General features: G+C 48.9%; 1 protein-coding gene across 1 annotated transcript; it reads left to right on the plus strand.

The window, feature by feature from the left end:
- The first annotated feature begins 335 nt into the window (after positions 1-335).
- LOC146174052 (uncharacterized) lies at positions 336-12292 on the plus strand. Its single transcript, XM_084583727.1, has 3 exons — positions 336-482; positions 2183-2315; positions 8342-12292. Exon 3 carries the CDS (start codon positions 8997-8999, stop codon positions 9996-9998), a length of 1002 nt encoding a protein of 333 aa, XP_084439853.1. The 5' UTR covers positions 336-482; positions 2183-2315; positions 8342-8996; the 3' UTR covers positions 9999-12292.
- The last annotated feature ends 873 nt before the right edge of the window (positions 12293-13165 follow it).

Here is a 13165-nt window from a genome sequence, read left to right on the forward strand (position 1 = left end):
GACAGCTGGCAGGGAGTTTGCCACTGCCAAGTCTTGCATTCATAGACACAGCGCAAAATGATTCAAGCCTAATAGCGTGTTTTATATAACACAATCGTTTTAGTCGTTTTTGATTTTCACGTATCAGCACAACACAATAGTCATAGAGGATCCTGTCTAACTAAATTTGTCAAAGGTTAAAGAGCATTACTTTTACTGACAAGTCACACAGCATGGTCTCTTTGACTGCTTCTGAAGTTATTTTTTCTTGTGAGCCATTCACCGTTGAGCCATCCATCACTTTTATGATTTCAAAAAGCCACACCCTCTCGCAAAAATTATTGGCAGTCGCTTAGCTCAGCTAGGCCAGGATATACATTGCGGGAGCTACGTCTAGCTTGGTTTAGCTTTGGTTGAGCTTTGGTGTGGCTTTATTTGTCAGATTCCAACGTTTTCATCACCGATGAGCTTGCCGTCAGCCAAGCGATGTGTTATGTTATCCGGTGCGTCTTCTTTTTGACCTCTGATTCTTGCCGACGGTCTTCTTATTCCCGCAGGGATTCTGCCTCGGCTCGACGTATCTGTCGCTCCGCATCTTGCCGTCGCCGCTTAGCGAGATGTTCTTGCCACTCTTCAGACGTCTCCAACGTAGGCTTAGGCCTCCGCCTTTCATTCCTACGCTGACGGGCCTCTTCATGCCAAGTAACGGTTTCGGGGTTGTCCGAAGTAGCTTCTCGCAATCCACGAAGATGCCGCGCGCCGTACACGTACTCACCATCAAACTCTTAACCCAAGGAGTACCTCATTAGCAAAGCGCATACCTTCAGGTTTTTAATACATCGATCTCCGCAGCAGGCGCAGCTACTAAACACCTGTAAAACGGCGCAGCTGGTTGCCACGATAAAGGCACACGCGCCGTTCTTGCTGGCTGAAAACGCGAAACACGGCTCTGAATAGCGTAGTTTAGCTCTCGCTACAAAAACATAGCCTTCAGCGTTTGATGTTGTTATATGATACACGAAATTCGGGCAAATCATGAGCCATGACATAGTAGAACTTGAAAACCCGAACGCAAAAAAGAGCTGCTTTGATGAAGTAAGAACATAAACCGTCACACATCTGACGTAAACATAGATGGGTATAACCACGCCCTCTATTTTTCAGTGAGCTAAACAGAGTTGTGCCACTTGTTCTCTCCCAAACTGCGGTCCGGGCGAAACCCGCTAGTAATGGTGAAATATCTGCATGTTAGCCCTTGACACAGATAGTGCTTGCAATACTACAACACTTCCGCGACACTGAGCAAATTGTACCCATTTCAATGTGCGGTCATGAATAAATCAAGCACTGCATTTCGTTAATTTCGACTGGACACTTTGACATTGATCGTTCCAGTAATATTTCGTATCCCTGTAGTGCAGAAAGGGCACTCCTATGTACCTCCAGGTGCAACATAACATGAAATCTTTTCGAAAAGGCAAGGTGCGTTGCCCCAGTCCCCATGTCACAGCCAAAATTATTTTTCTCAGTTGACTTCACCAACTCTTTCAATACAAAATCGAGTAACATCTCTGCTTGCTCTATGCAAATCAGCCGATCACGCCTCCTCTAATCATACGATGCATTCCACGCTATGAAGTAAAAATCATCGTATTCATTACGTCCCAGCTACGCCAATCCTTCGTTTAACACAGGTAAATATTCCATATACATGTGTCTTCTGGGCGAGTGTGGCCAAGGTACGCAAGCATAGTTTCAGGCTAATCACCAGGCGGCGTGATTTAGGATTTGTACATCCGCGCTGGGTGTTACGCTGTCATTGTCGAGCAACAAACTAATTGGTGAGTGAATATATGCTTGTATTATAAAGAAAGCATAATTTCGTTGATGTGGCATAATTAGTTATTAGACACAGAAGCGCCAATTAGACGCCACAATACGTCAGAATTGTCCCAGAAATGTGGAAAAAAATCAGCAGAAATAAAAAAGTGGAAAAGAAGCAAATGAGTGCAAAAGCCGCAAATTAGTGAAAAGATTGGAAGGAAAAGATTTCGCTTTGACGCACTTAAGAGAGATCTAAGGGCCTCCAATGACTTTAGGCACTCATGCCGCAAGTTTTGTCTTAACATCCAAAGTTCTTAATTATTTCAGTAGTACGTACTTAACTGTTTGGTGCTCACTAACTCCACTGCTTTCTTTGCAGGCGGCGATACCTTATACTCACTATGTTAGCGAACAAATGGCTGGACAACAGGAATTTGTCCACACATTTGTGAAGAACACACTTTGGATGGTATTATTGGATGGTTCCCCGAATGCATTCAGATCCAGTTTTAGTAAGTATATTTAGAGTACTTTACAGCATTCTTTTAAAACATATTATAAAATTAAATATATAATGTTATGTGATAATATTGTCAAGTGCTTTGCGGTGACATGAGAAAGAAGCTGGAGAGAAGGGAAGAAACGGAAGCTGGTGTGCCTTGAGGACTCGCAGTGCTTAGGTGACAAATAAACACCCCCGTTACGTGCTGAGTACGTTACTGTTGTGGTGCAGCTTGCTGGGTAACTTAACACAGATCCTCGTGGTCTTCGATGAAGCCGCCGACCTCTGGTTTATCGCCCATACCACCAAATATAGCTCAAGACGGTGACGCCTGTCAAGGATACCTGCAGTAAGCAACTGGCAGCCTTACTGAGAGCCGCACTCCTTTGCCGGAAACTCTGACGAGGATATCGATGACTGGCTAACCAACTACGACCTTGAGGCTAGCGAATGTAGGGGCTTTCTTGGATGGCACTGCACAAGAGATAAAGAAGTGCTTTGGCGACGGATCCGCAAAGATAAGCGCGCAGAACAAACCTTGCTGCAGCGAGCCAAGGGGCCTGGTGAGGCTTGCACTGCATATATCCAAGATAATGTGAAATGTGCAAGATGGCAAACCTACGAATGTCCGAGGAGGATGAAATCGGACGCTTGCTCAAAGGAATCGCTGAAGATGTCTATACTTTCCTTATTACCAAAGACAATTTGAACTCCACAGCTGACGTCATCAGGAACTGCTGCACTTTTGAAACCATGAAATCGCGCTGCATAACACCTACATCGGGCGACTGGCTGACGTCACAACCGTCCTGAGCGTTGACGTCAGTGCTCCGGGGTCGAAGGCTGATCTGATACGCCGGATTGTGCGGTAAGCATTACTGCGTAACAAAGATTCTGCGTGCTGGGATGAACACCAGTATGAAAGTTTCGCGCTGCAGGCAGACCCCGCGACCCGACGAACTTCCTGGACACCAGCTGTAAATGCGCCACGCTTTGATGACAGCAACAATATGCCGATTTAATCTCTTCCCAGTCACGGATGGGCCACAGAACCACCTACACACGCGGGGTAGCTCGGTAGCAACGCAGGCCCGACTACTACTGGCATCAAGAACAAGTTGGCACCCAATTTTCGTCTGACCGGTGGTGCCCGCAACCCGTCTGTTATAGCTGTGACATGACAGGACACATCTCCCGGTACCGCCGTCGACGCGGCCTGCTGTCGCAAGACCATCACCCGCTGTCCAACGCTTCCGATCGTCTCGACACTGAATTTTATCCGACACGAACTTTGAATACATACTGACCGGCACGGATGTCAAATGGGTCGTCTGCTTTCGATCAAAGCCAACCCAAAGACAGCGACGCTCACCGTCTCCTTCACGCGGTTCCTTCCCTTCGCGAAACTAGAAGGCGCAGCCGATGGGGGTGAGGTTGCAGAAGATTCAACATTCCAAGTACCTCTGCCTGTATTATTGTGGAAAAACAAACTCGAAGTATTCTATGACGGTATCCGCGCCCTGGCGTTAATTGACACTGGAGCCACAATCTCTGTTATGAGTTTAAGATTCAAGAATCGTTGGGAAGTAAAGTTAACCTTAGCGTAAATCAAGCTGTGGTTGGCAATGAATCCTTATTGCCCCTGGTGAGAATAAACAATAATATTGTTATTTAGGAATAGTAATATTTTTTTCTAAGGCATCCCAATGTGTTATAATGCGTCCTAAGGGGACCTAGTAATGTGTCCTAAGGCGTCGACCCACCAGAATTTCTACCGGACTGTAGCCCAGCCCTCCTGGTGTCACCCTGTATGCCAGAAGGGCGAGGTAGGGCTCCTTCGATTTAAGTACAAGTCGCTTGACTGTTTGCGACATCGTTTTCACTTTCTCATTAGTTGCGGTGGCCTTGGGCTCACAGTGACGTGAATGAAATCATACTCAACAGCAAAATATTCAAGCTCGGAGCAAAAACATTGCGGTCAATTATCTGCCACTACCGTCTCCGTAATGCCACGGCGAACAAAAATACTTTTCATCCTTTCTATAACGCTTACAGTTCTAGTTTATTGGAAAATGCAAATTCCTGGTAGCGAGACAGATAATTGAAGAGCACTAAATAGTGGCGATTGTTGATAACACACAAGTCAACACCAACTCTTTCCCATTGCGAAATTATTAGTAGCAGTGCCCATCATCGACTCTGCCTTTTGAGTAGCACATCGCGCGCAAATTAGTCCTTCATCTGCTGCGTATATTGTTCTAAGGCCTGAACACCAAAGCAACTATTTAGCCAATGCTCAGCGTCTAGAAATGCCTTGATGACTGTCGTGCAACGTTTCTAGCAATTCTTTTCTTAGTGACTGAGGCACTACGAGTCTAGTTCTTTTTAAAATCAACCCGTTGCCTTAAACTATAAAGGTGCGCTTTTTGCATATAAAGGGCGAGATGGCCAAGAAGCTTTGGGTTTTCAGGCCAGTATTGGCGACACAACAATCGGATGGCTTTGGAAATTCCATAGGCTTCTTGAGCTTCCCTCACTCTTGAAAAATTAACTCAGGTTTCAAGACCTTGCATGCACGATCTTTCGTAGGAAGAAACTTCTGACACAGTCAATTCTCCAACTACTCGCTTGTCTCCATTGATTTGCGCTGGCGCCTTAGTATCAACAGAGAACAAGTGTTGTCCTGGTACATAGACTACCTCAAAACCATAGCGCATGAGACGCTATCCGAACAGTTGAATTCTTCGCGGAACGATACCACCGGGCATTTTTCCTAGTAAGCAACAAGAGACTTATGGTCCGTTTCGAACTCTCAGGTCCTCGTCTACGTGTGCCTTCACGGCTCCCTGTGGCTTGAGTCGTGACAATATGAAGGAATGGGCTAGGGAACTGCTTAGTGTACTTTGTCTTTTCATACATCAATCAGCTAAAGAGTAACGAGAATAAAATTCTCACATAGTTCTTGTGAATGGGCTTATTGTTACCTGCGCTCTTGGACGAAGCAATGAGCAATAAAAAAAAAGATGGCTATGAATAGAAACACATTCGCTGCATTTTGATAAGGTGTCCAGCAATATTTGTAATCTGCATTTCTTGCAAGCTAAAGGAAAAAGAAAAGTGGGATAGCGCACAGCCAAATGAGCCAACAGAAAACCGGGGCGTCGCTTCTCTTTATGAGATGGAAATAAAATGCCACGCTGGTAAATTTCATCAGAGTGACGTCACGTGTCAGCTTGTTCGATACGAACTGGCCGCGCTAATCACGCCAACATGTTCTCTTTCTACATAAAGCATGGAGTTAGGGATATTTTCTACCTGATTTGTTGTCAAATTTTCTATTGTGTGCAATGATGCTTGTCTCAAGATGTCATCCTTCCTTCTGTTTTAAACTATGTCAATTATGTTATTTCTTCTGTGTGTAGTCTAGCACAATTCTTGTAAAGTGCCTCGTCAAATGTAGGCTGCTGTGGTTTGTCGGCATGGAAAAATGTACAAATCAATCAATAAGCAGAATGGCAAGTTGGTAGACGTTCATAATTGTAAAACAGCACTCGTCCCGTGCCTTTTTCGTTCTTGTCTACCGTTGCTCGCGATGTTTTACAATTATGATCAATCAGTAAAACAGTTTGGTGTGGGTCATCTACACAGTTTGCAGATTTTTAACAATCAATAATCTCAAGTGCATCAAACTTGTTTCTCAAGTACGCTATGCTGACAGGTGAACAGATAAAATAATTAGCATCATATTATGAGTTTGCCAACTTAGAGACGGTCACATTTCTAGGCAGCTCCAATTTGTAGAACATTTCTAGAGCGCATATGTTGCCAGAGATTCGCCTCTATAATATATATATATATATATATATATATATATATATATATATATATATATATATATTGTAAGGTAGAAGCTGATACAGCACCGACACTAACGACGATGAAGACGCCGATCGGCTGGCGCGCGCACTGAGAGCTCGGACTGTCTTGTTCCGACGAGATTGTGCATCGGTCTACGACCGTCTTGTGTCATCGGCCAGCATCTCGAGTCCTTCGAATAACCCCCAATAAACCCCTCTTCAATATATATATATATATATATATATATATATATATATATATATATATATATATATATATATATATATATATATTCAATTTCAGTTGTCGTATTCATGCGTAAACGTCACTATGACCGCCTAAACGGTTTCAGCTACGGCGAGGTGTTTCACGACACTCCATGTGCTATGGGCGGCTTTTTTTTCGCCTGTGTCGAAAAGCGGCCGCAGCGATTACGATTTGATCCCACCGTCTTTTTCGGATCTTGCTTGCAGCTACGGCTACCTGCCCTTGATTTTGTCGTCATACACACTGAGTTTGGTGCCGGCTGTGGAAAACATGAACACCTATCAGCACAATGCCTGGCGGTTTACTATTTGTGTGCAGAAACTTTTCTGAATCGTTTTATGATGCCGTAGTCATGACAATGCTTAGGACGATGGAAACAAGTGACAAAGACACACCATCCAGACGAACGCAAGGCTACTGCTACTGTTTTCTGAACGGTTACTGTAAGGCCGCAGTGAAAAGCGACTCGCACGTGGAGTCGAGCTGGCGGTCGAACCCCCCACGCGCCGTGGCCAAGGGGCGAGCGCTGTTTTTTTTTTCTCCTTTTCTCCCCTTTTCTTGGGCGCGGGCGCGCGGGAGGATTGGTTTGTTTCGCCCCTTCGCCCCGAGGCGTCGCCAAGAAGCGAACGGCAGACGCATCCTTATCGGCCGGGAACAACAGCAGCACGCTTCTGCGAACCACTTTACGGCCAGCTTGTCCAGCGATGTCCCGCTGTGGCGCCAAGCATGGGTGCAGCGAGACGCCGTTAATGAAGCTTTTTGCACTGCCACAAGCGCTCACTAAATGTCCTGCAGAAGGCGACAATAGGCGCGACCCTCGGCCCTCCCAAGTAGACAATCAGTCCAGCGATCTCCCGCTGTGTCGCGAAACATCGGGGCAGAGAGACCCCGATAATGAAGCCGTTTTGCCCTGCCCCAAGCGCTCACTAAACGCCCTGTAGAAGGCGACAATAGGCGCGGCACTTAGCCCCCACGCAACGGCTCATCGGGTGCGAGCAACGGTGACTGTACACTGCTCTGGGACAGTGCCCCCCCCCTTTTCCTCGAACGGGACGGAGGGGTGGCCTAGACTCCAGATCCCCCGCGGCGTTTCTTTCACAAAGGCGCCAGCTGCAAGGTCGCGTCGCAAACACGCTGAGGAGGGGAGGCAAAGACAGGCGCCGTGTGAGAGGGTTTGGGGACCGGCGAGTGGAAAGAGTGTGTGTTTTGAATGATGTTGTATTTTTATTTGCCGTAAATAAGGACCTGGGTACAAGATTATTCCCAACCCACGGTGGTTGTGGCATGTTTTTAAATAATTTGATTGGCTGCTTCATTTTCGGGGCGGATCACCTAAGGTGACCGCCCTTGGGTATCAAAAAGCGGTTCTCGGATCATGTTCAGCAGTCAAGATTGAGGCTCCGTGCTTAGCACGTATTTACACCCCCTAGACTTTAACCGGAACGCTCGGTAGGAAAGTAAGGTCCTGTAAAGTGACTTCTCTGCGCGATAGTATCCACTTTCTTTTAAGTTACAGTTGTCTGTGTGACTTGTTGCTGTAACTTTGCCTATGTATACTATTTTGCTTCTGTAAATATATATCTCCTCCTGACCATCATCAGATCATCGTCTTCTGCATCTGTACCTGCCGAAGACAGCATAAACATCACTGTTACCCATGCTGAAATTGTACCTGCTTCTAACCAGGTCGCATAGCTTAATCTCGCACGAGCATTCCGAATCATTTCGCCGTCAGTACAAGATGCGCGGTATAAGCGACTCCGGGCAAATCAATACTAAGAAGATTAAATGGCTTTCATATGGACTTGTAAAGGTATATCATATCTGCGTCGCATCAATTTTTAGATTTCTACGCATTTAAGGAATTTTTAAATAAAGCTTTCTCTCTCTCTCTCTCTGGGACCCCACTAGGCAACAAGCGTCCGCAATTCCAGTCAGAAACAGCAAGGTGATCCAGGCCCCGAACCAGAGGCAGCGTTCTGGGGAAGGACTCCGACGAGGCTGCGGCACCAAGGGACGGAGGCCCCAACTGGCGACACCAGCACGGGTAAGCGGGATTTCTTGCGCTTTGTTGAAGTGGCTATGGCTCAAGTGTAAAGTTGCGCATGATTTTAACACGGAGCATGATGGCGAGCGTAGTCGAGAGAGAGACAGGGGGAGATATAACAGATGACAGCGAGCAGTCGCAGCAAGCGACAACTGAGCCTGTAGCAGGAGCGCTACGTGAAGTAACGGAGGTGTCGGTATCCGATGCGGTTGCAATTCGCCGCATGAACTAGATTTTGAGCTGGAAAAATTGAAAATTCTTTCACAGGAACGCCTAGAGTTGCAGAAACTTGGGCTAGATCCAGCTGTTGCAATGGCGATAGCGGGAGGCGGGCAGACGTCTGTAAGGTCAGACATTGACGATCAGCGTCGAATGGGGCCCGATCCAGTCTCCCAAAGCGCTAAAGTCCTTAAGGGACTGAAGCTGCCGTGTGACGCTGACGTGCCGTTATGGTTCGAGGAAGTCTAGGGAATTTTCACGACGTACAAGGTGCCAAACGAAAGCCGCGTTCAATTAATCATGCCAGCACTAGCTGAGCGTGTCAGGTACCTTCTCCGTAACCTCGGGGACGATGAGTGTGGCAGCTACGAGTCGGTAAAAACAGCCGTTTTAAAGGAGCTAAAGCTTAACCCCTCAGAATACCTCGAACGCTTTGAGCTCGCGACGAAACGCCGCGATGAAACTTGGGTGCAGTTCACCTCGCGCACTAAGACGTACTTTCAGTACTACCTTCGGTCACTGGACGTAGAAACCAAAGACGACCTGGTATCATTGATCATCGCAGATAGCATAAAGGGTAGCTTGAGCCCTGAGGGCTTAGAGTATGTGCGTCTTCGTGAGGAGGAGAGGTGGCTAAAACCGGATAAAATATCCGACGTTCTCCAAACGTTCGAACAGGCTAAGGGCAAGGGGTGCGCAGCGAAACAAATTGTTGTGCATGCGGAAAAACCGAAGGGACCCCCGCAAGTGGCGAACAATGATAGCAAATGGCCAATTCAGTGTTATGAGTGCCGCGCATCTGGCCACCAAGCCAAGGAATGCCCTCGCGCTTCACAAAACGTGCAGAAGAAGGAGAAACGCGCTCGAGCTCCAAACGTAGCTGTAGCCAACGTAGAGGCATGCGAAACACCGGCGTCAGTAACCTCCCAGACAACCCTAGTAGCAGAGATGAAAATGCCCCAGTCATTCGACGAGGTACGCAAATCGAAGCTACAGCAGGTGGAGATTGAGTGCGCAGGGATACCGGCGACAGCTATAATTGATACCGGTAGCGAGATAACCGTGGTTAGGGAAGGCCTCGTGCCAAGTATATGTCGGGAGCCATCCGGCTCGATAAAGCTAGTTTCGGCTTTTGGGGAGACGGTTAACGCAAAACAGGTCACTCTTGCGGTAAGCATCAGGCGGCCCACTGCACACATAGCAGGGCCCGAGGCAGTAGACATTGTATGCGCGCTTTCTGATAAGCTGGCGGAGGGAGTGGACTGTTTGCTCTCCAGGGAAGATTGGGAACTGCTTTCGTAGATAGGCAGTCGTTACGAGGCACTTGTTATGAATAAGGCCTGCCCTCTGTCTGAAGCAGTTAACGCGTCTGTCACCATGGCGGAGCAGAGCGCAAAGCTGAGCTCTACATCACACGAGGAGCAAGCGGCGGGGCCTGAGGCAGACAAACTAATGAGTGGTGAGCAGGGTGTGGCGACGGAACAGCCCTGTGAAGTAGATCTGGAAGAAAGCGAGAAGGAAGATGTAATCTCGATCCAGGATGACGCGGACGCAGTCCTAAAACAACGCCAGGTATTCAGATCCGATCAAGTCTCAGACGAAACCTTAAAGAAAGCGTGGGCTGACGCAAAGGCAGGGAAGGCAGGCATGTTTGTTTCAGACGGCTTGTTGTATAACTGGGACTCGATCTCCGGTAGCAAAGTGAAGCAGCTTGTGCTCCCCCTTGGCAGGCGGGAAGAGGTACTCTGCCTTGCGTATGAGTCCCTTTGGGGAGGCCATTTGGGGCCACGGAAGAAAAGACCAGAATTAAGTACAGCTTTTTCTGGCCAGGCCTAGAAGGGGACGTAACGCGACACTGCAGGACATGTCACGGCTATAAAGTCCGCTCAGACAGGTGAATTAAAGATAGGGTTCCCATCACACCTCTCACCAGACCCGACCATCCGTTTCAGGTCGTAAATGTCGATATCATCGGGCCGCTCGATGTTCCGTCGAGCAGGGATCATAGGCACGCTCTCTGCCTCGTTGACTTGTGCACGCCGTGGCCGGAGGTAGACTGTTTGCGATCCCTAACCGCTGAACAGCTTTCGTATTTGTGGCACTGTGGCAAAAGAGCCGTTTGGACCGTCCCTCACAGAATGGGCAGGGCCGCGGTTCCGGCTTCACTGATGTTGCCTCGCAGACGTCAAAAGTCAGCTTCTCCAACTTTTTGCGCACGTCCTTCACAACTTCGGGATCTGTAGCCATCCCCCTGCTTTCAAACTGCTTTTTACTCCTCTCCGAGCACCGTGTTTAGCTGTGATGCAATTTAGCTCGTGGAATGTACCTCCAATCTGCGTCTGCTTCATGCACTGGCAACTTCTCCTGAGGGCCTTCAGCACATTTGGGGCTGTGCTTGGGAGATGTCGGAAGCAGTTCCCCACCATCACCGACTGCAACTGACGTGCTACTAACCGAGCATCCCACACCTACCGTCTTCTGAATCCGAAAGGCGAACATGCGACGCCTTGCTTACGATTTTCAGCCGCACAGGCATACCTGAGGTAGTCTGTTCAGATCAGGGAACGAACTTCACGGCGCAGCTGACGCGTGAGATGTTGGCAAGACGGATGCGCACCGCGTTTTTCGACTCCTGAGCATCCGGAGAGCAACGGGACAGTGGAAAGGTGGAACCGCGTTTTGAAGAACATGTTGTTCCATGTTATTGAGAAAGATCCCAAGAACTGGGATAGACTGGTCCCGTTCGTTCTCTGGGCGTACAGGGAAGTCCTCCATCACACTACAGGCGTGGCGCCGTTCCGGCTCTTATTCGGTAGAAACCCTATCGGACCGCTGGCAATTCTGCAGCGAACATGGACAGGCCAGCAACCCCTCCCGAACACACTCAGGGAAGAACCCGCGAAGTATTTGCGACAGCTACGCGAGCAGCTAGAAGTAGCAGCAGAAGTAGCGGGTTTGACATCGAGCGCACGTCAGGGAAGTTACGCGCAGGCGTATAACAGGCGCGCACGGTGCAAGACGTTTGTCGTCGGAGACCAGGTATTGCTCTTTGACACAGACCCTGGCAGTAAAATGGCCCCCAAATGGCTCGGTCCATTCGTCGTAACCGCGCAAGAGATGCAGAACTCGTACAGAATCGACAAGGGGAAAAAGGCTACAGCGATAGTGCATGCGAACAGGCTGCGACCCTACTACGCACGCGTCAGCCATGTCGGAGTAGTTTTCGAGGAAGACGAGGAGTTTAGTGAAATCGAGTACACCCCTAGGTCTGTGCCTGAGAGATGTGGTTGTTGTCTGATAGATGCGGAGCAACTCGCACACCTACCTACTCAGGACCGCCTCGAGATCTCGAAGGTGTTTGCCGCTTACGCTGATATGTTCAGCGAAACGCCGGGAGTCGCACTAGTTGGGGCACATAAGATAGAGCTGCACGAAGGCCACCAGCTCAAATGCGCTTTCCCATATCGCGGGCCGGAGTTATTAGGGAGTGAGGTGAGCCGCCAGGTAAACGAGTTGCTAGACCTCGGGCTGGTGTATCCGGTGGAAGGCGAGTGCGCCCATCCCGTTGTATGCAGAAGGATGGATCGGTGCGCATGTGCGTTGACTATCGCGCTTTAAACGCAGCGACGCGCACGGATGCCTTTCGAATGTCACCCCCTAAAAAGCTCATCATGAGGGTGGGGCGCGCTAGGTATATCACTCTTATCGACTTGCGACGCGGATACTGGCAGGTGCCGGTAGCTCCGGAGAGCCAACATCTGACCGCCTTCGTAACACACGAGGGACAATATGCTTGGCGCGTCATGCCGTTCGGGCTAAAGAACGCCGCGGCCACCTTTCAGCGGATAATGAACACCCTCCTCCCGAAACATCAGGCTTATGCGGCCGCATACCTCGATGACATCGCCATTTTCTCTTCCTCTTGGACTGAACACTTACGGCACTTAGAAATAATTTTTGATTTGTTACGCGGTGCCAAGCTTAAAGTGAGCCGGGCAAAGTGTCAGGTCGCACAGGCCCACATTAAGTACCTAGGACACATAGTGGGATTCGGAACCCATGGGCCCGACCCAGAAAAGATATCGGCCATTCGTGGGCTCGTGCCCCCCGCAACAAAGAGACAGCTACGGAGTCTGCTAGGCTTATGTGGTTACTACCGCGATTACGTTGAAGGATACGCCGAGGTGGCCGCACCACTCACGTCTTTGACGAGGCGAGGTGTACCTAACACGATTCCGTGGAGCCAGGAAGCGCAAAACGCGCTCGACAGGCTCAAGTTAGCTCTGTGCGAAGCTGCATCGCTGAACACCCCCGACATTTAAAGGCCATATTGGCTGTTCACCGACGCGTCCGACGTTGCAGCGGGGGCTTGTTTGGCGCAGATGGGAGACGAGGGACGGGAAAGGCCGATAGCGCTTGCCAGCCACCGATTCACGCCAACGCAGACCCGCTGGTCTACGATCGAGCGG

The sequence above is a fragment of the Amblyomma maculatum genome, chromosome 11 (assembly GCF_055883805.1).
Source record: "Amblyomma maculatum isolate TAMU_Amacu chromosome 11, ASM5588380v1, whole genome shotgun sequence".
NCBI classification, from domain to species: domain Eukaryota; kingdom Metazoa; phylum Arthropoda; class Arachnida; order Ixodida; family Ixodidae; genus Amblyomma; species Amblyomma maculatum.

Bases quoted from the DNA above. Each gene is read 5' to 3' on its own strand.
- LOC146174052 (XM_084583727.1), top strand. From the start codon at position 8,997: ATGCCAGCACTAGCTGAGCGTGTCAGGTACCTTCTCCGTAACCTCGGG.